Source organism: Neolamprologus multifasciatus, chromosome 23 (assembly GCF_963576455.1).
Source record: "Neolamprologus multifasciatus chromosome 23, fNeoMul1.2, whole genome shotgun sequence".
In the NCBI taxonomy this organism is placed as follows: domain Eukaryota; kingdom Metazoa; phylum Chordata; class Actinopteri; order Cichliformes; family Cichlidae; genus Neolamprologus; species Neolamprologus multifasciatus.
The window spans coordinates 29,648,173-29,674,784 of record NC_140460.1 but is presented as its reverse complement, the minus strand read 5'-3'; the positions used below and the strand labels follow the sequence as shown (position 1 = coordinate 29,674,784).

Sequence of the window (26,612 nt, the reverse complement as noted above, 5' to 3'; positions counted from 1 at the left end):
AAACGCTCAATCTCAGGTAGGCCTATGGAAAGCACATCTAGCTTATGATTGTCATTATATTAATATTCTGCTCTGCAAAATAAAGTTTTCAGTCACTGTTTTTTCAGCTTCAGTCCTGTTTTATATTACAAAGATGAACTTCATAGAAATGTATGTGGTTGAGGAAGGATCTGGATTCTTTATTCATGTAAACATGCACCGGTAAATGCTGTGAAACATTTGTATTTAAAGCTTAATTAAGTAAAATTATATAAAAAATATTCAGACAAAAACACTTTAAAAGTATTTAAGTAATTAAACTAATTATCACAGTATTGTAATTCTTATAATACTGAACTAGAACATAAAATGACACATCTAGAGAGCTTATTTTTTCCAAGGAACAGTCCAACCTGCAAAACCATTTTTAAAAAATGAATAGAAAAACAGTCAGCACAATGAAAGCCATGAAGAAGTGGTTTAATCTGTAATAATGCTTGATTTGTGTGAGCTCGTAAAAGCTGTACATTTTGCACTCACTACAAAATCTTAATATGTAAAGAAAGTATAAGGATAATTGTGTCTGTAAAAACTGTTGGAATTAAAAGAGAACAGTAGCTCAAATATCAAAACACAATGTAACAATGCAGAACATCCCCAAACCCAGCCTCAGAACTGGGTTTGGGGACCACACCCGGTGCTACTCTGGTCAATTAAAACAGGATACAAAGGCTAAATTTTACATGGGCTCGCCAAAATTGGACAACAAAGATTGGAAAAAACATTGACTGGTCTAATGAATCTTGATTGATCTGCTCTAACGTTTGGATGGTAGTGTCAGAATTAGACATAAACATGAAAGTATGAATCCATAGTGTCTTTGCCACTTTGTGTCCCTTGGTACAAATTTAGGATCACTCAACTGCCAGAGCCAACCTGAGTACTGTGTTCATCTTTTTGTGGCCACAATGTAGTCATCTTCTTATGGCTGCTTCCACCATACCGTGTCAATATGGACCAAACACCCTGAGGAATCTTTTCAATCACAAGGAATTAAGGCAGTTCGGAAGGTAACATGGATTGTAACACTGTTCCAGCAAAGTGTGGAACAGTGACTGAAGTGACTGGTAAGTGGATTGCTCATATTATGGGGGGCTTGTTTAGCTAACAGCTTAATAATCAAATTCCAAATAATGTTTTTGTCTTCACCATTATTAATGTGTTAAGACAGATTTTTGACTGTTCTTTCACAGACTTAATACCTTTACCACTTCTGTTACCATGAATTTATTATTTATTTATCACACATGTCACGCAAGCAATAGGTAGTAATCTATTGGTAGCGCAGGGTTGTCTTTACTGTATGTCACCCTTTCAGGCCAAAAACATGGTGCTCCTGAGGTCAAAGATGGAGAAACGGACATAGGACAATACTGTTAACAGATTTAAATGTCCTTGAGTGTGCTGCTTACTCACCTTTAACATCCATGTGGGGAAGGTGCAGGGGTGCTGAAGCCATTACCAGTTTCAAATTTGTTATCGATTCTCACCGGGTTCTCACTGACTAGCTTTAAGAGTCACCACTATTGCTAAGCATCATATCCAAGCAGCACATCGAAAATCAACATTCATGCAAATTAACTGTGGTCAAATTTGGGGTGGAGCCAAACCCGAATACAGTATTTGGACAGGCACAAATAACGTGTTTTTTTACTAATACTTATTTCGAACAAATACTTTAAAAAATATTTGTATTCAGGAAGAAGGGAAAACTTTATATCAAAAAACTGAGTTTCCTTATGAGACCGCAGTGCATGAGCGGATGAGTGAGTGACATGTGAAAGAGGTGACTGACACGGGCTGCTCAAAACAGCAACAGAGAGGCTCGGCTGAGCGAAAAAATATGGTGTTATTTTTCTGCCACTATTCTGAGCGCACGTAAAAAAAAATGTGCAGGTGCAAGTGTTGCATTTTGAGGAGAAATTTATTTTGAGCAAAGAAAAGCTAAATTTGAGTGAACAAAATTCATTGGTGAGTCCAAAAAATGTATTTCAGTGTTTGCTATTATCCATACACACACACAATAGCTATCTATTCTATTTTTGTTTGTTTTGTTTTTTTTCTGTTCGTTCGTTTGTTTGTTTTTTGCCTTGTTCACGTAATAGTACTTTTTTTTTTGTATGTGCTCATAGATTACACATTTTCCTGCATCCAACTGGTTTGCCACTGCGTGGCGTAACCAGTTTCACAATGGCAGTGTTTGTAATCGCAATTCGAGTTATATTTTTCTGCACTTTTGTCATATTGGAAAATTATAAATAAAGTTGTCAAAAAGAAAGTGCAGGCAACAAAAATAAAACTGTAAATAAAGGAGAACAAGCCAAAAAAGACAGAACAGAAAATATAATATAAAATATAATATATAAATCTAAATAATATAATATCCAATATAATTCCAAACTGAAAACACTGTTGTTGGGTTTCCTATTGTTGTATTTTGTCTATACACCCTTGTGGTTAAAAAAAACACCTAAGGTCCAAAAACTTTTGCAGGTTCAGGGAAAGTTCATTAGTCCTGGTTAAAGTAATATACTTGGGTATGGTTGTGGTCATGACTGTAACTTTACTGAACAACTGTTTTCACTGACTTCACAGATGACAATAAGCTTGTCATGTAATGAAATAAATGTATTTGTTCAATGTTATTGATCTGATCAAGGTCTAAATAATCCAACACTAAACTTTGATCGGAGCAGGTGCTTAAATCTGTTCAAAAGTGACTAGTGCTGTTATTTACTTTTTTAGGCCACTCTCCAAGTCAGTCAATGGGAAAAACATCCACCGTCCACCTTTTCCACCATGTGTCACTTTGCACTTCAAAATCTCCAACAATTGTTGGATGTGTAAATATGATCAGATGTTGTAAAGGTCACACTAGCTGAGCAGGTAGACTGTGATATCCACACGCCATTGTCATTGTTATAGAGTCATTTCACAGTGCATTTGTATTCTTCATATGTGGACACAGAGCAGTTTAATGTCACTGTGTGTGTAGCCTGTGTGTCCTTTAAATATTCTAAACTTGCAGTGGATATTGTCTCCTTTCACTGTAACTCTCATGTGTATGTGTCCTGATTTATGATCAATCTCAGGTGTCTTGAACTGAATTTCTTCATTTAGATAAGTTTAAGCCCTTTGTGAAAAAACCTGCTCACCAGAGGGAAGGTTTGTTTTCAGTAGAAAAATGCAACAAACATAAAACTTTCGCATTCATTCATGTAAAATTATGTATGTCATACAGGTAAAGACATATCCTCCCCCCCCCCCCCCCAAAAAAAAAAAAAAGTAGCCTACTGTATTACCCAATAATCATTACATGTCTAGTACAGTGTTTGTCAACTTTTCGGAGCCACGGCACATATTTCACATTAGAAAAATCACACGGCACAACACCAAACAAAAATGTCACAAAAAGCATGTTGATATTGTTTTCCCACGCAACAGGTGTAGTGTAATTGATTCCGTTTGTCCCCAGTATATCTTTTTTGCTTTCTTCTGACCACGTGACCTCGTGCTAGGGCCTTCATCTGGGTCGGAGTTTTCTCCAGGAACTGACTTTTTCTTTTGAAATATTTATCTATTTTTATTGGGCGCTGCGTCATCTCGCAGCATGACTTCTTCTTCGCCTTCTTCTGTTTTACTGGCAGTTGGCAACCCATTTAATTAGTGCCCTCTAGTGGAAGAGAATGCAATTGTTCTGCCCGTTACTCACGTCGCTTAGAGTACTAATCAGGTGGAACCAGATAATCTTCAACGGCACACTTATGTGCTGTGGCACAGTGTTTGGGAAACACTGCTCTAGTAAATAAGTAGTATACAGTATTTTATTAATTACTCCCAGGAGAGAGTAATTTTTTGCAATGTAACCACTTGTAATATAACTACCTGTTATATTACTTTCTCCAAAATGACCTGAAACTCAGTGTCACACATTTACCAGTTAGCTATATAAACCTCAGGCTCCATTCCCAACACACCAATACAAATTTCTGTCCTAATGAGGACACACATACAATTTTTCCTTTAGTATTTCGGCATGAACACCAAGCTGAAAACAGAAAGTGAATCTCAGGTTAATTAATTAAAATTAAATAAGTATAATATAAATAAAATAAGTATAATACAACACAGAAAATATAAACAGTCCTGCAGTTTAATATCTTTATTTACTCTCTCTCTCTCTCTCTCATTCTCATTAAACGATTGAAGAATGAACTGATTGTTTATACAGGTGACTTAAATTATCTAACAGAAAGTGCACAACTATTACTACCAATTTTAAGGCAGAATTCCACACAGAAGTGGTCAAAGTATTTGATACAGTTATTATTTTGACCCATTATTAGTTTCTCTAATCAAATCATCTAAGAACCATCAGTTAGACAATGGGAAAATAACATCTACAAGAAAAATTTCAATCGAACACTGACTTAATGCTAGTAATATATAAGTAACATTTTACATGAATAAAATATTCTATGTATTATACATTGTTAAGACTCTTTACTGTTATTACATGTTGCCCTTCCCAGAAAAAAAGGTATTATTGCATTTCTAGAACCATAGTCCTGCAGCAAGACAGTCAGTGTTTCACCAGCATGCAGGTGTTTGTTTGTTTTTTAAAGAAATAATTAGCTTCAGATATTAGCACACCGAGGGTCATTTGGAGAGGAGATTACATGTCCATGGATGACACTTACTGACAAGATAACGAAGAGAATGCAAGTGGGAAAACATGGTGCTTTACTGTACAGTCGCTCAAGAGTTCATCATTGTCCAATTTGAGGGAAAAAAGTCGATACATACCAAAATTTCCCAATCTATGTTACCATGCTAAATCTAATTTCCCAAAAGGTTCTCCTCCCACCCTACCCCCAAAAATAATAATCTCACTAAAATAAATCCGAAAATACTTTATTTGTTTAATTTAATTGCTTTGTTTCTGAGAGTCAGATTAAATGATAGATATGTCTATTCCAGTGAGTGATTAATATGGCGCAATCACTAGCAAGTAATAGTGACACCAATCAAAAATGTTATTTTTACACTTCATATTGTAAAGGACTGGATTACAAGTTAGTTTGATGTGTAATCGGTGTTATTATGTTCAGAATTGCCACTCAGTTATGGCATAGTTGTTACACACCTGCAGCCGTGTGATTTACTGATTGTCCTTGAAGGTTTAATAGTCTAGAGGCTGTTAAGCCTGTCAATTATATCAGCTACCTATGACAGAGAGTCTGTAAGAGAACATTCTTGTGGTTGGCTGAGAGTGTTTGGGGGGTGGGAGTTAGAGAGTGTGTGTTGTGTGTATGCGGAAGAAAGGAGCGCAAGTTCAGGAGGAGAGCCCAGGGTTTTTTGTTTTGATTCCAGAGAGAGCGTTTTCCCTGCTTTTTTGGCGTTGGCTACGGCCCACAGTAGCCTGTTTTACTGTTCTTTATAAACAGCCGGTAAACGGAATACCGATCATCTCTGTCTTCTGTCGGAGGGAAGCTGCAATAAGGGAATTAAGAAGTAAGATATAAAGTGCCTGTTTGCAATTGTTTTCTTGGTTACTTTTAAACAAAGCAATGGAAGCTATTTCACCATTTACGCTGTCTATGCTAAGCTAAGTTAACTAGCTGCTGGATTTAGCTTCATATTTAGCAATCTCTTTAGGTCAGTCACTTCATGTGACTCTCAGAAACAAATTTCAAAGTCAAATGTCTGGGGAGTTTCTTGGGAAATGCTTCATACTGGTGGAGAAGGAGACATTTATACCTGATAGGAATGGAAAAGACTGGGAAATGATGAGTTTTCACTGTCACAAAAACATTTAGATATATTTAATATATAAAATGTATATTTAATGCGTCCAAAAAATTACTAGATTTGCTATATAGCCAACTCTTTTAGATATCAGTACTACAGATTTATATTGGCAAATATCTACTTTTTTCAGTCTATTATGAGGCGCTAAATACAACAGCGGCATTAAATGCTCCACGGAGAATGTCGTGGAGTAAACAATGTTCCACATAGAATCAGTTCTTTAGTGGTTCGCTGTAACCTTGTTAAAAGGATAACTTGTAGCTGTTGGAAAAATATAAAAACATACAAAATACAAATAAAATAAAGTTTAAAAATTCTTTAAAATTTTTCCGTAATTGGCCCATAGACACAGCAGTTACTGCAGGTGTCATAATTCTGGCATCCTTCGGTTGCTGGTATCACTAAACACTGATATACACAGAAAAAGAAAAACACAGATGTGTCTCAGTTTCCTCTCATTAATACGGTTTGTAATAAATTTTCTTTGTTTCACCCGACTTGCACATAGACTTACATGACGAAAAAACACAGTGTAGCACAGTACAAAGGTGGCTGAGTGTGGCACGGTATACTTGTTGATTTACTGGTTGACAGCACAGTGGCTTTGCCAGTATGTGTCATCACAAACTTGTCTCCCTGTCCAAGCTCTTGTCATGCCTTCGCCGTTTGTGACGCTTTTCGTTGCTTTTGGAACTGCATGGGGGGGGAAAGAAAATGTAAACCCAACAAAAATGATACAAAAAGAGAATTTCGGTGGCATGCATGCATGCAAATTTATCTCAAAAAGGTTCAGCAGTCTTTCCTTAAAACACAGATTATAGTGACTAGTAAATTAGACCCAGTGCTATTAACTATTTGTAATTAGCATGCCAAGGTCACATTTGACATCAAGAAAACATGAATGAATAACATCCACAAACATCTTCCATCACCCAAATCATAATTTGCAGCACATGTTCATCATGCAATAACACTTAGGATGAGACTCTCCATGCTGAAGGGGTCACCTCTGAACTGCTTACCTTTGGGATATCAGCTTCTGAGAGGTTAGGAAGGGGAGCTTAGGGGTGGGATGAAATGAGAAAGGCAGGCAGGAAATTCTATGTTAGTCTGCTCAGTGGGAAATCTACAAGGGCAGGACTGCTCCTAAACAAACATACTAGCTTGTCAGCTTCTTGGAAAAAGTCAGTATTCCTGAATAATAAACAGCTGTGCTTGCTGCTTTCACAACCTTAAGATAAGAAGCCTACTTATGATCTGGATCAACATCCAGTATTAGCTCTCTGTTGTATGGGAGATCTGGAAGTCTTAATAATGCAAATATGTGGCTAACCTTTTAGCACTTTGTTCCTTTTTAGCACTCTCAGCAGGGTTCACACTCTTCCACACATTCCCAAAGGACCCTTTGGACATCTCATCAGTGATGTTTACTGTGGCTGGGTCACTCCTTCAAACAAACAGAGAAAAGGACATTATTTCATTGGTTTTCACTAAAGTAGCACAAGCACTTAAACCACACATACGTCTGAGCTAGAGCTAAGAATGAACTCACATATATCCGCATGTGTGAGTTTTGGTTGACAAACAAAACAGCTTAGGTAAAACACAAAACACAGAATAGAATTAAATATCCGAAAGACTTACTTGTAGTGTCCCTCAAGTGGCACTTGTACAATGCCTTCCTCCTCTGCAATAATGCTGTGTTCCTCCTGTGGGAAGAGAAAAATCTATTGCAGTGGCAGAAATTTGAAGATCATCCAAGTCCTCTAAATACTGCTCTCTTACTGCACCTCTTGTGCAGCATCTTCTAGTTTCTTCTTCTTCCACTCTGGCATCAGGTCATCCAGCCAGCTCAGCTCTCTCTTGGTGAAAATGAAGTCCAGCAATTTACGAATAAACACTAGGGCCAAGACCTGGAACAAGAGAAACAGACTGACGTCAAGCCATCATATTCATTAGCTGCACAAACACTCGTGCATATACAAGCACACTTGGGTTACCATCATGGGGAAAACAATGGCAGCTTTAGAGGTCTTGATGACCCAGAGGAGGACCAAGCAGCTTAGCTGGATGATAGTAAAAAGGTGGACCTTCCTCAAAGGGACGTGACGAAGGTAGATGAAGTCTGGCTGATGTTTGGCAGGCATGCCAAACAGCTTCAGACGGTCAAAGAACTGCAGAGATACAAAGGAAAAATTAGAATTTTCCTTCAAAGCTTTTCTGGATTATTTCTTCCAACAGAAAATACCATGGTCACCTCACCTGAATACCTCTGAGTGAGGAAGCCCCCATGTAAAGAAAGACGCCATATAACACAGGCATGGGAATAAACTGCGTACAGACAAAAAAGCATTTCCAGTATGAGTAAAAACTTAGAACTGTTAAAGTCTTTCCTGTTAGATGGTGAACTTATTCATCCATGTCAGCAGTTACAGAAAACATTTCTCCTGTTTTGTTGGCTAGACATTATTATCTGTAGTTCAGAAGGTAGAGCAGCTCATCAACTAATCAGAAGGTTGGTGGTTTGATCCCTGGCTGCTCCAGTCTGATATTTTTTTGTACTTTGCAACTGTGGCTACATTTCTATAAGAGCATGCTAGAGAAATGTAACCATGCAATCATATGGTTGTAATTCCTTACCAAGTATGATGTGATTTCATTCTAACTTAACCATTGTTTTGTAGACATAACTTGTGTCACTCTAAACACAACTGTTCACATAAGTGATTGGATAAATGCCCTGTTTTTGTTAATAAAGCAAACACTGAGTTGAGCTAAATGCCCCCTTGCCAAGGTTGGTTGTCCACTCAGTCTGTATAATCAGATATGAAAGTAACCACTGATTCTGTCATGGTCTGCGGAGTACGCAGATCATACAGTATATTGAGGAATGTGATGACTCAAACACAGACCCACAGAGGCAAGCTGAAGTAAACAAAAACAAAAGCAAGCAATTTATTTAGCCTGGTGGTCAAAGCACAAAATAAAGGTAAGACATAAAATACAAAAGGAAACCAAAAACTCTTGCTAACAGAAAGCTAGGCGATAGGGCTGGGCGATATATCGAGTTTTTTTAAAAATATCGATATATTTTTATACGAGATATAAGATGTGACAATATCTTTTATATCGATATAGTCTATGTTACGTTATAATTATAGTTGTGGAGCCACAAGTTTGCCTCTCTTTCGTCCACTTTTGTCTTTACGCAACGTTACTCGGCCTCGCCTCTCCTTCACTGAACACAACTCCCCCTCCTCCCCCATCGCTTCACCTGCAGGCAGCGACCAGATGGACACGGCAAATCTCCGTTAACGAGTTACAGCGTATCGCCCCGTGCGTGGGGCTGGACGGCGTCAACGTGTTAACGAGCTAACCACGCTAACGAGCTAACCACGCTAACGCCATGTACGGCCTAAAATCCTTTCATTTTCTCAAAAGTTGACAGCGCGCCTTATGTATGAATTCTGGTTGTGCTTGATGACCGCGAACCGATTTTATGTGGTACACAGCGCACAGATCTGTCAAAAAATGTTTTAGTACGAGTTTGCTAAGCTACGGTGCTGCACCGGCTTGATGGATTGTCGGAGCATTACGGCTACCGAGGAGCCTCGCGGAGTGATATGTACTGTGCTTCAACGTAATATTACCCTACTATGTATAAGGACCATAAATGGCACCTGTTAAGAGACGTGGTTACGAAGAGGATTTCAAACTCAATGCTGTCAGTCACACAGTAGAAGTTGGGAACAGAGCAGCTGTGAAATCTGTCTCTTTGTTACTATGCTCAGCGTCTTTTAGTTTACATTTTGACTGCACAATTGTGAGCTTTTTGTTATGCACAAAAACAACATAGTTTTCTTTTATTTATGAAGCATTATTATTTAATAAATGCTCATAATTTACTTTTGAGTAGTTTTTATCATGTACATCTACGCTGTATGTTAATAAGTGCCCGTGTGACATCTGGGACACAGCTTTGACTAAGAACTCTCTTTTTGTTCTTACCTTGTGGCTTTAAAAAAAATATCGAGATATATATCTTATATCGCCATCCAGCTAAAAAATATCGAGATATGAATTTTGGGTCATATCGCCCAGCTCTACTAGGCGACACAAGGGGAAGTTGACTGATGCTCTGACAATAGACAAAGGGAGACTGAGACAATATATACACAAGCAGGTGATTAGAAAAAGTAGAGACAACACAAAAAATAAACATGGAGAGATGACAAACTTAAAGGAGATAAAAAAAAGGACGGAGAGATGACTAAAGTGAACAGAAAGGGATTGTTAAGGACACGAGTTTCAGACGTTATTTACTTGAAGTAGGTAGTTTGTTCTAGGCTTGTCACTGTCCACTTGTCTAATTTCCTCAAATATTTTTTATGGACACACTAGAGATGCAACTAGTTTTCTGCTAAAATATTTTTGTGAGTCCCTTTGTTAATGCAAACAAATAGTCAAATGGTGAAATGTTTCATAGGCTCAACAAAATTATGCACCATTATGTGTTCTTGTAACAGGTTGCTAGTAGCAAAGTGCCTAAAAATATTATTTAAAATAGGTCCTTTGATAAATTATCTGTTATTTTTTTTATATATATATTGTTAAGAGTATTAAGAACTGAAGAAATAAAAAGTCTTTTTGAGATCCAGAAATCTCTGATAAGTATAAGTATAGGTGTTTATCCCCTACCTTCAGCACGGAGGTCATGAAGACGGAACAACCCATCAGAGTAAAGATCATAAGGCCAGTGAAGCGCTGCTCTCGGATTCCCAAGAACTTGGGCTGCTCTCCAGGGGCCGAGCACTCTGACTCCAGCTTCAGGCTATTCACGTGGGAGATGGAGAGCACAGTGGCAGCCACGAACCATGGCAAGCCCATTACTGAGCACACGCCAAGCATCACCCCCACCACAAACAGGTCCAGGTGATAGCCACAGCCTTTCTGTAGGGTTGGATCAAGGAAAGTGTGATTTAGATATTAGATTTAGCTTACTTACCCACTTCAGGAAAAGCAAAGATTTGAAAACTAAAAAACAGTGCACTGGGGCTTGTAGGAATTAATTGTATTGACCACATTTAAAATCACTTTCACACACCAATGTGAACATATCCAATGAAATACCTTTAGTTTGTGTTCCTTCCTGTTGATGATGACGGCTGTGATCTGCTGGTCCATAAAGATGAGAATGGTGCAGAGCAGAGCAGGGATGAAGGTGATAATTGTGGTCCACCAGGGGTTGGGCCCCACAGGGTTGATAATCCAGCCACGATCATCCCTGGTTGGCTAAGGGTAATGGCAAAAAGAACATTTAAAAATAATCATAATCATAAAGAATTTGAAACGTTTTAATAAATCAAAATACATATTTCCTCTTTATTTCTAAATTTCTCTTCTAAGTCATTATTATTAGACTATTATTACATTTAATTAGGAAGCTTTGATGTTCACTGCTAATATAAATTATATATTTTCTGCATGTTTTTACACTAGTTTCCTATTTGGCCAGGATCAGTGTCATTACTGGTAACATACCGGATCCTACAAAGGTTCCCAGGTAGTCCAATCCCTCGGATGGCACACCAATACCAATTGTCAGAAGGTTTATTGTATCTCCCAGCACAGTCTCAAGAGAATGGATGAGATTCCAGGAGACTGGAGTTAGTCTAGGAGAGCTGGACATGGCTGTAGAATTGGAGGTGCTCCTTTTTGCAAGGAGGAATAGGAACAGGTGTATGTCCTCATATCTGCCCCTCATATTTGAGGTCCCTCAGGAGACAATCCTCGTACCAATTCTGATTTCACTTTTTATCTTGTGTTACCCCTGGGTCATCTACTGAACAGTTTCAAGGACATCTTGTACCTTTGCTATGCTAATGATGCACAGCTGTACTTTTCCATTCAGCCCGCTAACATAGCTGTTGAATCCAAATCTAAATCTAAACATTCTTATACTGTTTTATACATGTTTTAATGTGTCTTTACTCCTCAGCCACAGTGAAGCTAATGGGGGATCAGTGCTCTCTGTATCGCTGCAAGATTTGCGCAAAAAATTGCATGCTTAAATGTTATGAAACACAGAAAAAATGTCCAACATAATGTCCAATTTTGATATAAACAGCAGCTTGTGTGAGATTCATGTGGACTTACTTTGAACTTGTTAGGAACCTGTAACTTAGGTGAGGGGATACCCAGGGCATAATCTACTAACACCATAGTGAGGATGGTAATGAAGACTGCAAAGTCGCTGATGATGGCCCGCACCTAAAGGAAACAAGACACACAATCTTTAGACAGAAGTATGTTACAAAAACAGTACAACATACTGTGCTAACTAGATGCTGTTTATGCTGTTTTTGGAACATGTGGTCTCGCTTTATCTAGAATGAGAAACATTACTTCTTGTCTATATATTTTAAAGGGTCTCATTATAATGGCTCAAGTTCTGTTTTGACAGTCGGTAAGGCTTGTTTTCTTACATTGAATTCATTAATTAACTCCATCACTACAGAGTTCAGATCTTTCATCTAATTTCTGACCTCAATCCACATGAAGTTGCAACGCGCGTTTGCGTACATAAGATTTTCTGGAGGAGGACAGACTCTTAAAGATGTTGAAGAAGCAAGCTCCTTTAAGCAATTATTGTGATGTTCCTCCACCTCCAAAGAAATGTCAGAAGGAGTCCGAACCACAAAAGAAGTGCAGGAGGTGAGCTGGCTTCAAACAAATGATAAACGCACAGAGATGTGGTGCAGAATATGCATATGTAAAAATCCCACTCTAGCGGACAAAAACAGCCTTTTATATGTATGCGAACGAGCGTTGCAACTTCTTATCTGGTGCGCGTCTTTTATTTTGACAGCGAATGCGCACCTGCGGGCTACTTATGTGCACCCCTGTCTATCCAGACTACAGTGCAGCACTTGTCACCACAAGGTGGCGCCAGGACAGTACAGATGAGTGTGGCAGCATCAGGCCACACATGCACATCATCGCATTGATGAATCATAGAAACTGAACATAGGTTCTCCACAAATACTGTGTCCTAACACAACCAACTGATGGCAGCATAAGTTACCAAATACAGACATTTAAAATTAATTGGATAAAACATATGTACCTTGGTTGGAAAGTACCGGCTTGTCTTGAACTCCTTGAGAAAAGCAGACATAAGGACAGTGGAGAAGAACAGGACCACGCACCAGAACAGGACGTCAGGGATGTACGGGCCATGGGGACCACAGGCGCTCCCCTCAAACTCCCCATGCAACATCTCGCACTCCTACTGACCCCAGAGGACACAGTGATGATGATGATGGTGATGATGATGATGGCGGTGGTGGTGAGAAACAGGGTGTGAGCAGGAGAAGGAGGAAAGCAGGGATAATGATGCCAATAAAAAATGATTAGAGTGACAGTGGGGGTAATGGCAATGATGGATGTCAGTGTCATTAATGAATTAGAAAATTCTGACTACCAAAAGTCAGACTGCTCATTTTCTTTACTATCCCTGTAGTGCATGATTCATCACTTGCATACAGCAGAGGCCTCACCTGACTGCCACATCTAACATGTGTAGGAGTGGTGCAGCACGCTGCCACCAGCGTGATTGATAAGTGACATCATTCCTTACACTGTATCTACACCCTCATTTTGCACAGCTAGATACCATGAAATACTGCCCACATGATCCTAATCCCTGCCTAGTCTTATTATGTTTATGTAACAAAGTAAGGGCTGAGTACAACACAACATGTGTGGTGTTATGTTTCATTGCTGAATGAGCAGTTTCTGTCTAGGTCCGGCCTTTCTTCTCCTCTGCATCAGGCATTATTTCAGACATATACATATATATGCATGTATGCAAGTGTTTTGCTATAATTTTTATTCTTACCGTGACCTCCAGCATGGTCCAGTTGACCTGGGAAGCAGTGATGTTTCTCTCCTCCCAGAAGTGCAGAGTCTCATTGCTGGGGTCCCTAGGTTCCACACAAGAACATCTATAGGAGGGGGATAAATACATTCAATTTTCTTGAGTAAACACAACAGGCCAAGATAAATATACTCTATCTGCAGTTCATTAGCGGTGGCTGTGTATTTTGTGTATTTGTATTTAATATGTTCTGGCGCCACCTAGCAGAGAAGGCCATGATTTGTTCTTAAAGAAAAAAAAGAGCCTTTCTAGACCTTAAAGTCAACTAAAGGGTTGAATGAAATTAATCTTTAGTCCCTTTTATATGACATAGCAAAGCAAATGTAGAATAGGACATTAATATCAATGTCTTTCTATTTTAGAAGATGAGTGAAATGCTAAAGATAAAACAAATGGATAAATACTTTTACAGCTTAAAATGGCTGAGATGTAACTGTACACATCCAAGCATACACAAATTATCTCCTATTGCCCAGCCCTCCACCACTGACCCTTGACCTAATATAAAACGCATGGTCATAAGTTAGAAAATGAATATCATTCTCTATTAAAAGACCTGAAACTAGAAACCAAGAAAAGTGTTTACAGGTATCATAAATTCATTTATCTACCTTACAATATGAAGTTCCTTGTGACCGTGACCGTTGTTGTGATTTAGGGCTGTATAAATAAAATAAAACTGAAACCTAAAAGTGAAGCTATTTCAATTTCAAATGAAATTGAAATGGCTTCACTTTTCATACCTGGAACCTGGTTCATCTTTTAAATGATTCATCACATTAAATAAACTTTCTTCCGGACTTCCGGCTCTGACAAGCTAGTCTAAGTCTAAAACTTGGTGTGATTGGTTCCTTGGATTTGTTATGTTTTTGTGATTGTTAGTGTTACACTAGAGTTTCTCAAGGTTAAAATGCTTGAGCCTCACTGAATGCTTGTTTCACTCATAATATGTTGTAAAAACACTGTGTGGAGTTGTTGGTAACATTTTTCTTAGCTTAACTCATTCTGCTGGCATTTATTGAAACTAAATGTCAGCCTACCCTGCTGTCCACTACACCAGAATAGAAACTCACAGAAGGAGCTTTTGGCTTGACATAGCCACTAGCCAGCTTAAAGCACGATGATCCATCCTGACACACACTCAACATGGGATTATTCATCATAAAGCACAATCCATGTCTGAAAAAAATGAACAGCATGCCCGATACATTGCTGTACCATCTGCCGTTTCTTGACACAGCAAAAGACTTGAGCACATGTGAGCAAATGTGCTGAGTAAAGCACACAGTGCATGGGCTGTAACTAAAATGTACGTACGAGTACAACGTGAGTTTCTGAAGGTTGTTGTTCTTGTTGATGGGGTAATGCACCCCCAGGTGAAGTAGCTTCTCCAGGGCCTCATAGATGAAGATAATGCAGATCAGTGCAGCAAAAGCTTCCTCGGTGAAGCGTGTGATGTAACAGACAAGCGAGCTGGCATCCGTGGCTACCAGCAGCAGACAGAAGAAGGCTGTCCACAGGCCAATACAGGTCCTCAGGGAGAGGTAGGAGAGGCCGTATTCCCTGACGGGCACAAAATACACAGAAAAACATAGCAGTGGCAGAAAAGCAGGATACATAATTCAATATGACATTTCAACTGAAGCATAAAACACACACACCTATCAAATAAACAGAAACATTATTGTATAAAAAAAACACAAAGGTGTAGTGAATAGCCTACTTGCAGAACTTAAAGAGGATCTTCTCAAAGACAAGAACAGGCCCTGTGCTGCCCAGGATGGTGAGAGGCTGCCCGGCAAAAAGAGAGTAGGCTATTCCAGTCATGGAAGCCCCGAATAAGGATTCGATAGCACTCTGGAAACACACGCAATAATGCTCTGATTCATTTAGTCAAACACATGTTGTATTTGGAGTGTTCTAGTCTTTAAATCAGCATTTACTATCATATAAGCTATAATGCTAACTTTATCCTGTTCACACATGCAAGGAGCCAACAGGAAGTCAGACAACATAAGTGAGGCTTGCCTGGGACAAAAAAAACCCAAAGAGCTTTGTCAGTGCCTGTGTCCAATAAAAGCCTTTGCTACACAGAAGCATCAGTAAAGTCATCTTTAGAAACTGTTTTGAAACTGCTTTGGATATGTGTTAAAAATACATCTCACTGCATATAAAGAACATCTGTAGCTGTGCGCTTTTGGCCGGAAGCACCAATAAACTGGTCATTTATCCAATCTGACTATGGGCTACCAGCACATAGCTGGAGATGCATGAATGTGATCTGGAGGATCCAACTGTCTCTCAAGGTAATACCATTTTTGTCATAAAACTAAATAAAGGAGGACATGTGAGCTTTGACCTGGTGATGGTGCTTAAAGAAAATTTTTGATGAGATCAAATCCTTCATTCATCTATTGGTTTCAAAGGCTTTGAGTTTGATGTGGTGTGCAGATGATTGTGTATATTGTTCTTGAATGTAAAAAGATGCTTTGGGGGGGGGGGTGGGGGGGTGTTTATAAAGGCTTGAGGAAAAAAATAACAATGATCTTACCACACGCCCCTCTGTAGCCTCACCCAAGAGTCCTCCAAAGGTGATCACAGGGGACATGCAGGCGCAGTAGAGGAAGAGAAATGAGGCTAGACACTGCAGACTGACAGCGTCTGTGTAGTCAGAAAGGTAGTGAGAAGCCTTTCTTTTGACATCCAAGATCAACCCACCACAAAACCTGTGGAGAAAAAGGGATTTTATGAAAGAGCTGCACATACGCACAAGGTAACAAAGAGCAACTTATCTTACATCTTATTGTAAGATATTGTAAGATTTATAAGAACATCAACATGCCTTTAAACAAGTTATTTTCAGGGCACCCACACTAAAATTACTGTACCTCCATGCATCCATATGTGTGATTGTGTTGACTCATGGCTCTATCTTTGTATACTTTCAATCACAATGAGCAGGCTCTACTGCTGCTGTGGACTGGGATGGTGGGGAACAATCTGGAGGTGGTTGGTGTGGCAAGCGCGCAAGTTGGTTGGCTGTTGTTCTTATTTTAGGCTAAGCAGCCAGATAGCTGAGCCTGGGTTTCCAGCCAATCTTAGTTGGCATAAGAGTCTGTACTGCAGTATACCGCAACTAAGCAGACGTACATCACTCACTCCTCTGCCGCTAAACCCTTCCTGGGTGCTGCACTCTCACTTTATTCTTTCAAGCTTGGGTTCAAGAATCCATTTATTGTCATCAGGGATTTTTTCTGGGGCGATAACAAGATGATATTCTTCATTTTTAATCTCTTTTTTAAACCTTATCTAATCTCAAAAACAGTTTTGAAGGCATATGAAAGTAAAAACTAAATTTATATTTTGAGATCTCATGCTTATATTATTAGGTGTTCATTGCTGAGACTTCAGAGAGCATTAAAAAACTATTAATAAAATAAGGTAAATAAATAAAGTGTGGGGCCCTTGGTGGCTTGATTGCTGAAACTGGCTTTAGTTAGATGAAACATCGCTCTGGTGAGGAAGGAGCCCAATGTATTGGCTATGTACAGTCGGCCTCTCCAGGATTCAGTGCCTATATGTTAGTCTTATCTCCAGGGGATGAGAGGTTTGCTTCCCTGAATCCTTGCATCAGTGCTTATACGTCAAACGACTGTACAGATGGAAGGTGTCCCATCTGATTTGACCTACAAGGATGTGACTGGGAGGATTGGCCTGCCCAACCTGAACCCAAATGGCCTTTTGTTGTTGGATTTCTACTAAACATAAGGGTTTCCAAAAGTGCACCAACACACTCTAAGACAAAATTGTAAGATGGACACATCCAGGAAGGAGTGCAGAAAGATGGACACATCCAGGAAGGACTACAGAAAGATGGACACATCCAGGAAGGAGTGCAGAAAGATGGACACATCCAGGAAGGACTACAGAAAGATGGACACATCCAGGAAGGAATACAGAAAGATGGACACATCCAGGAAGGACTACAGAAAGATGGACACATCCAGGAAGGAGTGCAGAAAGGTGCAGGAGGCTTCCAATCTTCTTAAACAGCAGATGAAGATTTTTCTTTTGGTGGTTACAACCATTACAACACCAAAAGAATTACAACCTAAACAAAAGGTCTCAGTGTGGAATTGATGTATGAGCAATAATAGGCAAGTAGGGCACTGCCTCTTAAGAGAACTAAATGTACAGTTTGAGGACTGAAGGAGGCTCACAGGCGACAGGAAGGTTCCAGGCACAAAAAGGAGTTTTGAGAGATCAGGGCTCTCAAAACACAGCAAATCATGATCTTTCTCTCTGACACTTACTTCCCAGTGCGCTGGAGCTCTGGGCCACCATGCCCTCCGTGCTCCCCAGACTCTCCAAGATCTGTCACTCCATTGGGAACTGGGGGAATCTTCCGCTTTTCCTGTGTGTTTAAGATCACTGTCAGTCAGCTGTCTGCTGCCCACATCACTATAACTCTTAGATGGAATCAAATCTCCACCAAATAGACTGCATTTGGTACAATATAATTTTAAAAAGTCAAATGATTAAATTCTTATGGATCCTATTCTGAGCTCATCAGTATAACAATCTAATTGCTCAGTGGTCTGTCATTAATCCACTGCAGGAGCCTAATGATAAAAGAGAAATGGAAAACAATACCTGAAACAACATCTGTATTTTTTCAAAATGTTTCTTCTGTATGACTAAAAAATTTCCCTTCAAGATGGCCTCTCTCTTTTCAGAGTAGACCAGAATACTAATGCCTACCTAATGAAGGGAAATAACTAATGCTTTGGAGAGGATTGAGAACAGAACCCTGGGGAGTCGCATCAAAGCGCAGAGTACAACACAGTAGAGATTAGAGGAGAACACAGATGTTTAAAAATTCTTGTCAGGCAGTAGGTCACAGAAGGGACTCACGGATATTTGTGAAAAAAAAAATTATTATGTGCAAACAGACTTTAAAACACTGCATAGGTGCTCGGATTAAAGTCCCAAAAAACGGTCTTTTTTACTCACTGTTTACCTGGGAGGGCACATTTTTGGGGGGCTCTATTCTGATGGAGGGGTCCCACTCTCCTGGGGGTAACACTGTCACCTGATCCAGAAACTCGTCAATGCCTGCCACCAAGTCATTCCTGTCTTTGGCCTTGTAAGCAACATCATGGAAAATCTGCGAAGAGGCAGATTAAATATAACCTAATGAAATGTAAACTCATATAGCATACCAGCCATACAGTCAGCAAATTATTATTTATAACCTAACTTCATTCACAACAACAGCATCCAAAGTGAATCTACAGAGGAATAAGACACATTCATGCTCCAATTTCTGTTGTCTAATGTTTATTTTTTTTATCCAAAGAATATATGAAAAACAGTATAATTCTTGCTTGCACTGGCACGAAAGCAAATCATAGTGACACATTCAATCCATTTCCATATATGATGTAGGTTAACATCTCTGCCTTCTGTTTTCATGCATCCCAAAGGACTGCTGCCAACAGACAAGGGGGGAAAAAGAGACAACATCTGGCTCAGATGATGGCATGTAACATTAGCTCATAGCTACACTGTGGGAAATCTCCTGTCGAGATTTTCATGTCATACTTTACTGATTCCCAAAGGCTTTTTGTTGTTGATGTTTTTCCTTGCTTTTTTGACATAAGTCAAAGGTCAGGCTCAGGTATAAAAAAGCAACCCTGAAGTGGGTAGTTGGGCTTTATTTATTGAAGCTTCTCAACTCCCCGAGCTACACTAATATCACGTATAAGAACAGAAAGCAAATCTCACGTTGATTTTTCTAGGTTCAGGATACAAATGTGAGTATTTGACCCAGAATAACTAAGAAACCACCCAAGGATCATGGTATGTGTTAAGGCAGATTTGGAAAAATACACTTACTCCATTACTGAGAACAACTTTAAGATGCTTTAGTTAATACTTTCCATTCCAATGACTTTAATCTTGACATCTTAAACTTGCAATGCATGATTTTCTAGAAAATGGATGGATGGATGGATGGATGGATGCTTTTGTAAAATTATCCATGTAAAAAGCTTCTCCTACAGAGTGATGAGCCTCAGCCCATCAAATATGTGATTCCTTGACTTAAAAGGCATGACAGTATGACAGCTAAATACAAAAGACAAATGTGTGTATTATAAACATATTTGTAAAATGTTACAAAAAATGTTTGGAATAAAGCTTCCCACAAAATGCTCACAATACAGTTTAGACGAATTGAAGTTTTAGAACACACAGCCATTTTTCCTCAGTCTGGCTGAACTTACACATTTTTGATGTACATCAGACTCTTCAAAGAATTGTCTGAGACCTGAACCATTAGAACTTGTTGTCAAAGGAGTTTGCAAAGAAAAACGTCTGGACTTCTTTAAGTTGCTTGAAGACGTTTCACCTCTCATCCGAGAAGCACATTTAAATAACATGGTGTAACAAAATAAAAAGTAACCCTTTTTCAAATCAGTTACTGTGGGAATTGCAATAAGTCGTCCAATTTGATTCACAGAGAATGGCTGAGCTTGTAAGATGCAGCAGCATGCTCTGTTTAGTGAGCTGCTGCTGACTGTGGCCAATACACTCATAGGAGTGGCAGCACTGTCGGAAGCCTGTACCGCTGCATTTGGAAAGATAATTAGAGGAGGTGGCTCACCGGCTCTTTCACTGACCACTGCCAGGGCTGACAGAAGCTATAATTAGGACTGTGAACACTGCTTTGGTTGACAAATTAGTTAATGAGTGGGACACTTCTTGCATACATTGGTGTGTATGTGAGTGTGTGCACAGTGATGGTTTTGCTGCCCAAGTGTTTCATCAAAATCAAAAATACTATATTCCAAATATTTCTAACTCAGTCTTATTGTGGTCAAAGTAATAATTGCATCAAACCACAGTATCAAAGATAAGCCTTTAAAAATGAGTAATAAACAATAATTGATTCTGTAGTCTTTAGTTTTTACCTCTACTGGTAGTGTATTATAACTGAACCGCATCAGTATTGTTTATATCAATCAAAAATGAGCTAATATTTTTCATTAAAGAGTAAGATGTTAAAATGTTGTAGTTTATGCAATTTTTGTTTTCTATTTTTTTAACTGTAAAAAATAAAAATTGGTTCATGAGATTTGTAAACCATTTCATTCTGTTTTTATTTGCATTTTACATAATATTCCAACTTTTTAGAATTGGGACTATCCTGATTGCAGTTTGCGTTCCTACTCTACTGTATTTGATCAACTAAGGAGATAATGTTTATGATAATTAAATTAAACATTACTTCACATACACAAGCAATTCCACTTTAATCTAGAAAGCTTTTTTTGCGTTTTATCTCACTGTGCCTAGAATCACTGCAAGAGGAAAAATATCCTAAAACACAGCATTAAACACCTGCTACTTCCTTCAGATTCTTGCCTCACCTCATCAGTCATCAGTGTAGCAATAGACCGGCCGATTTCATGATACTGTGGACCTTTCCCCAGAGGGCCAAGCAAGATGAAAAGAAACCTGCACAAGACAAAGAACAAAAGGTTTTTGGTAAAAGTCAAATCCTTTTTTAATGAGAAATTCAAAGGTTAACCGGCTCATCTATCCAGCCTTCACACAGAATAAAGGAAGAAGGAGACAGAGGCAAGTTAAGGGCTTTGCCAACAATTTGTTTATTACCTGGTGGTGATGGGAACTTCAGCCAGGCCATTTAGCAGTACAGCAGGAGCTAGGCGGACAAAGGCCACCACAGGGCGCTCTAGGAATTCCAGCTCCCCTACCAGCACATTGGATGCCTCAGCACCAGGTGGGATTTTCTTCATGAAGTGGAGGTCAATCTGTAAAAGAAAAAGAAAACCACCACATTATTCTAAAGTAAAAATGTTTATTGGTCTGCTTTACTTTTTTTTAAGGAAAAAACACAGTGATGTATATGCAGTCGTACTGAACGTCTTATAAATGAGAATCAACAACACAGCAAGAATCAGGCTCTGAGAAGAAAGAAGTACTCCTGTTAAATTCCACTCAGTTTCCCAGGGTAAGAAGGTTGTGATTTCATATGTAACCCAGGCTTGGTTAAATATACAGCACTACTTATGTGTCCAGCTATCAATGCCCGTAGATAAACAGCATGATCAGTGGTGGGTCTGGTAGCTAACCTTGCTGAAGTCAACAGTGCTGTTTTCTCGGCTGACGTCCTGTTTGCCCTCATTGTTGGCTGGCTGGGACTGAGGTGAGACTGTTTGCCCTGTCAGGTAGAGCAGGAAACCAACATCAGTTTTCACAGGGGCTCATCCTATCCCAATACCTCTTTCCCACACAAAGACAGAGATTTCCAGGGAGTGACTACAGGGTACAGTTACATTCTCTGAAAAGGGGTTACAGCACTGGTCCCTTTTGTTGTAGGTGCTGAGTCTTTATTGAGGACAAAAGGTTTAGCCCCAGTGATGAAACAAATAATACTGTACCCATTTTCAGAGTGTACCTGGTGAGTTAAAGCTCAATATATAAATTGTTGCTAGACCATTTAAAGAGAGTTTAAAATAAGGTGCAATCTTTAACTTCCAGTTCAGATTTATGTGCATCAGTTAACCAGTGCTCATTTAAAGCACCTTATTCATTTTGTTTTATTTAAGTCAAAGATTTCACCTTGCAACTGTGGGCGTTAATGAAAACAGTTAAAGAAAAAAGCTAAAAATATGCCTTGCTCAGAATGTCAACTCTTTAAGAGAGTGTGCTATGGTGCTGCTTTTAAAGGAGTTCCAGCAATGAAATGTATATCTGTTCGATACGACACTATAGCTAAGAAACTGTAGCTTTAATATGGAAACTAGTGTGGCTTACAGCTGGCTCCTGGCCTACAACACTCCCATCACTACATTTTGATAAAGCCCACCGATTAATGCGCTATACATTATTTATTTAATCTACAATTAACAGATTAATTTGTAACATTTATAATCCAAGTTGTTTCACTGTTTCCAGCCTTTCCGACAAGGGAAGATAACAGCCTGTGGGCTTTGGACTCATTTTTAACAGACAGAAGTAACAATGATATTATGCTGAACTCCTCCTTTAAAGGAATCATTTTAGCATATCATTTATTCAAAAGCAGTGTCCGTGTTTTATTCAGTTGCCAAAAAGGAGCACATGTGTATTTCCCAGCTTTTATAAAGAAATGTTCAAATATTTCTTTATAAAAGCTGATCCCCAAAAGCAGCAAAATAAAGACTAGTGAGCAGGTACTGCAGTTAGTCATTACTGACTGTTTTTTAGAGTTGCTCTACAAGATCTTATGGTTTCTGTTTAAGAAACATAAAGATGACAGTGACAAGGAGGGGAGAGTATTATAGAAACTTTTGTGATTCTGCAGTTCAATTAAGTCTATTTCCCGGATGTGGAAAAACTCACAAAACGCAACAACGAAAACATTTCAACTCTTTATATTGCTTCACTTTGAAGCCTCAACAGTAGAAAAGCTGGAAGAACATTTTGACAGTGAGCCTTGCACAGGGAGAAAACTGCTTGAACTGAAGAATGTTGAGCTTTTCTTTTTTGTCATGATTATTAACCAGCCATATCCAACCAATCACAATGTTACTCTCCTATCCTTAGCACGTTCTTTTTATACTACTACTACTGTCTACAGACTTTATAATCAGCCTACAGGATCTCTTGTTGCCCGTGCAGATTTCCTGATCTGTGTCTTCCAGTGAGATGGGGCAGTAGCCTTGTGCAACTGCCTAAAGGACACTAAGACATGTGGTTTTGTTTTCACCAAAGACCATGTCTGGAGTCATGTGATCAAAGCCCCTGCTGGAGCTCAAAGGTGAAGAAGGAGTGGACAAGCATAACACACAAGAAACACGCTGCCTACAAGCCCTATAAGAAAAGGCCTTTCTGGGTGAAGTGCTCGTCAGGAGTGTTTTTTCAGGTGAACATTTAGGAGATTTTAAAGTGTGATAACAGAGGCCGTTTACTGAGTAAGTTAAATATACGCATGCACACGTGCATGCAAAATACAGCAGACAGGAAGAAAGACATACACAAACATGGAGAAACACAAACAAGAGGAGAAAATGAGATATCAAACAGCAGTAAAACAGCATGTCGAGATGGATCATTATTGGATCGTCATGCAAAGGATAATAGCATTAAACAGAAACATACTGCATATATTTGTTTACAACATCAACACGTGAGTAGCTGAGGACATTACAGAGTACAGAAAAGCTTGCAGTCTCATCTACAGACAGGTGTATGTGTGGGTGTCCTGTACATGTTCTGTGCTCACCATTCTTGTCCATGGAGTGAGGCTCAGACTGCTTCTTGCCAATATCAGCAAAGGAGCGTACAATAGGGATGCGGTTGGCCAGTTTTTTGTGGTTTTGGTGATGGTGTTGTTTGAGAAGAGCCTCACGGATCTTTCTCCTGGCATCTTCACCTACAGGGCCAGATGCCTCATACTGATCTAGAACCATGTCTAGGGAAGAAAACACACAAACGCCATTGTGTTTAATGCAATACCCCTTAAAATGGTTGAATTCACAAAGGCTGCTGGTGTCCGGTGCTGCGTGGCAGCCAGCAATACTAAGCTGATTATTCCAACAAAAAATGACCTGATTTAATCGCACCAAACCAGGTTACATACAATAGATTTGTGCAGCAGAACAGTCTTTACCACAATCAGATAAAGCATTCAGTTTGAAGACCTCTAAATCTAAAACACAGTTTGAAGCAGATCAAATGGTCCTCTGTATTGTCCTTGTGGATGAACTTCTTCTGGCATATTATGGTGCATGCTAACCTGGACTCCACCCCAATAAAACCCATTAAATCAGTGATTTTAATAATTAAGAGACCCTAACCTTAATATACAAAAACAGGAAATGATGCAAAGATCACAAATTAATAAGCAGTTGCAAAATAAAATGTATAAAAGCCAATGGCAAATAGAAATTAAAATAATTTGAGAGAACTGAGAGTTGGATCAGTAAGCAGACTACAGTGAGGAGCTGTACCATGCAGGCCTGCTAAAAACAAGAGTGTAATTGCTACACAACAACTTAAACTCAATTGGAGGTCATATCATGGTTATACAGCAACCTGGCATCTGGTTGGTTGAAAAGAAGACAATCCATTTCCTAATCTCAAATCAATGATCTTATCAATGTAGAAAAAATCCTAAAATTCCATTCAATTTTATTTATACAGCGTCAATTCACAACGTCAGCAGCACTTTGTCGTTGTGGTAGACCCCACAATAATACACACATTAACCCAACAATAATATGACCCCCTATGAGCAAGCACTTTGGCAACAGTGGGAAGGAAAAACTCCCTTTTAAATAGAAAGAAACCTCCGGCAGAACCAGGCTCAGGGAGGGGCGGCCATCTGCCAGGACCAAAACAGAGTAGTGCTGCTGGTGTAAATATCCCAAAGAGAATGAGATCAACAGATCATCAAAACGTCAAACCACTGAATGAACATTATATTACAACATATGGCATCTACAGCAGTATAGGCTACAATTAAAATTAAGGAAAGTTTCTTCATCCTTCATCCTGAGTAACCTCTGAACTGTGATGTGTTTGGTTACTGTAGATTTAAAGGTGATGGTCAATGTGAAATGGAACGTGCCAGCTAGTCAAGTATTGTACAGTATAAATACTCCTTCATTCTGTTTGCGCACAATGTGGGTAAACTGTTAGAGTGAGGATCAAGTCAAGCAGGCGGTTTCTATTGAGATGATTTAATGAATTTGCAGCTCAGTGCACCGCTCTCTCTGTTGATATGAATCAATGGAGCTCACTCAATAGTCTCTTTCTTGGTTTCATTTTTTTTTCTACAATCATTCAAAGAAGACAATATTTATTTAATTACACTTTGGATCTCTGTGCTTTAGCAAATGAACAGACTATACTGGTCTTCACAATTAACAGCTAAAAAAAAATACATTTGATATGCTGTGAACAGGTGGGTTATGATATTAGATTTAAATTATGTAATAGAGTTTAGCTGACAGAGGTAAAGTGGTAGTAAGTTTCAGAGAGGTGTGGAGCAACAAAAGCTTTGGTACACAATTCTGAAACGAGGGACAGTCAGAAGAGCAAGTGAGGCTAAGCCTAGAGCATGTGGAGCATCTGGATCAGGAAAGGGTGGATTTGGTACTTAATCATGGATAGTGGCAGTGGCTGACATCAAGACATTCTATTGGTGGATGGAAAAGGCTAGCATGAAGCACAGCACAGAAGCAGAAGTCTGTGCAGGCATAGTAGCAGGAAGTAATATGCAAGCTGGGACAGCATATACTGAGAGGCATAACCAAGTCACTGGGATATTGTACAGGAACATCTTTGCTGCATATGGATTAGAAATCCCCATGTCCCAATGGGACATGCCATCAAAAGTGGCTGAGAACACCAGCACAAAGTTCCTGTGGGACTTCCAGACAGGAACCAGCAACCAGACACAGAGGTGGCTGTCAAGGAGCAGAAGAGGGCAACTGTGTGGAAATCCCAACTGACAAGCAACATCAGACAGAAGGAACATGAGAAAACTGTTGTACCAGAGACTGACAAAGTGTGGTCCAAAATAGAGCTTGACACTGGCTCGAGTATATTAAGTACTTGAGCCAAGAAGCTTTCAAGAGAAACACCACGAAGAGCTTCACAACAAAAGCCAACATAAAAACAAAAAGTTAACCAAACACGAGTCTAAAGATGAGGTTTTAGCTGGGGTTGTTTTTTTTATTATGTAGATTTTGAACAAATGTGCCTGCTGCATGTTTTTGTGCCAGGAAGGTCGCATAAACCCTTTTAA

General features: G+C 39.2%; 1 protein-coding gene and 1 long non-coding RNA gene across 5 annotated transcripts in view; one reads left to right on the top strand and one right to left on the bottom strand.

Moving 5' to 3' along the window:
- Nucleotides 1-4,186: 4,186 nt before the first annotated feature.
- Nucleotides 4,187-26,612, bottom strand: part of LOC146491930 (sodium-driven chloride bicarbonate exchanger-like) — a 52,280-nt gene continuing 29,854 nt past the window's right edge. For 3 of the 4 annotated variants that reach the window (XM_085150251.1, XM_085150252.1, XM_085150253.1), the window contains 20 exons: nucleotides 24,084-24,272; nucleotides 21,949-22,037; nucleotides 21,470-21,627; nucleotides 21,223-21,310; nucleotides 18,810-18,956; nucleotides 18,103-18,203; nucleotides 16,341-16,515; nucleotides 15,513-15,646; nucleotides 15,107-15,352; nucleotides 13,751-13,856; nucleotides 12,977-13,138; nucleotides 12,007-12,120; nucleotides 10,981-11,142; nucleotides 10,549-10,800; nucleotides 8,113-8,181; nucleotides 7,851-8,024; nucleotides 7,641-7,763; nucleotides 7,495-7,559; nucleotides 7,184-7,297; nucleotides 4,187-6,543 (listed from right to left, as the gene is read on the bottom strand). In XM_085150251.1, coding sequence (XP_085006377.1) covers nucleotides 6,471-6,543; nucleotides 7,184-7,297; nucleotides 7,495-7,559; nucleotides 7,641-7,763; nucleotides 7,851-8,024; nucleotides 8,113-8,181; nucleotides 10,549-10,800; nucleotides 10,981-11,142; nucleotides 12,007-12,120; nucleotides 12,977-13,138; nucleotides 13,751-13,856; nucleotides 15,107-15,352; nucleotides 15,513-15,646; nucleotides 16,341-16,515; nucleotides 18,103-18,203; nucleotides 18,810-18,956; nucleotides 21,223-21,310; nucleotides 21,470-21,627; nucleotides 21,949-22,037; nucleotides 24,084-24,272 — 2,741 coding nt within the window. In that variant the 3' untranslated portion in view covers nucleotides 4,187-6,470. Of the gene's footprint in view, nucleotides 6,544-6,872; nucleotides 6,911-7,183; nucleotides 7,298-7,494; nucleotides 7,560-7,640; nucleotides 7,764-7,850; nucleotides 8,025-8,112; nucleotides 8,182-10,548; nucleotides 10,801-10,980; nucleotides 11,143-12,006; nucleotides 12,121-12,976; nucleotides 13,139-13,750; nucleotides 13,857-15,106; nucleotides 15,353-15,512; nucleotides 15,647-16,340; nucleotides 16,516-18,102; nucleotides 18,204-18,809; nucleotides 18,957-21,222; nucleotides 21,311-21,469; nucleotides 21,628-21,948; nucleotides 22,038-24,083; nucleotides 24,273-26,612 lie in introns of all 4 variants that reach the window. The other variant, XM_085150254.1, reaches the window with a different exon arrangement.
- LOC146491931 (uncharacterized) lies at nucleotides 8,177-16,514 on the top strand. The gene is made up of 2 exons (XR_014872219.1): nucleotides 8,177-8,892; nucleotides 9,961-16,514. It is a non-coding gene; the product is annotated as an uncharacterized LOC146491931 (long non-coding RNA).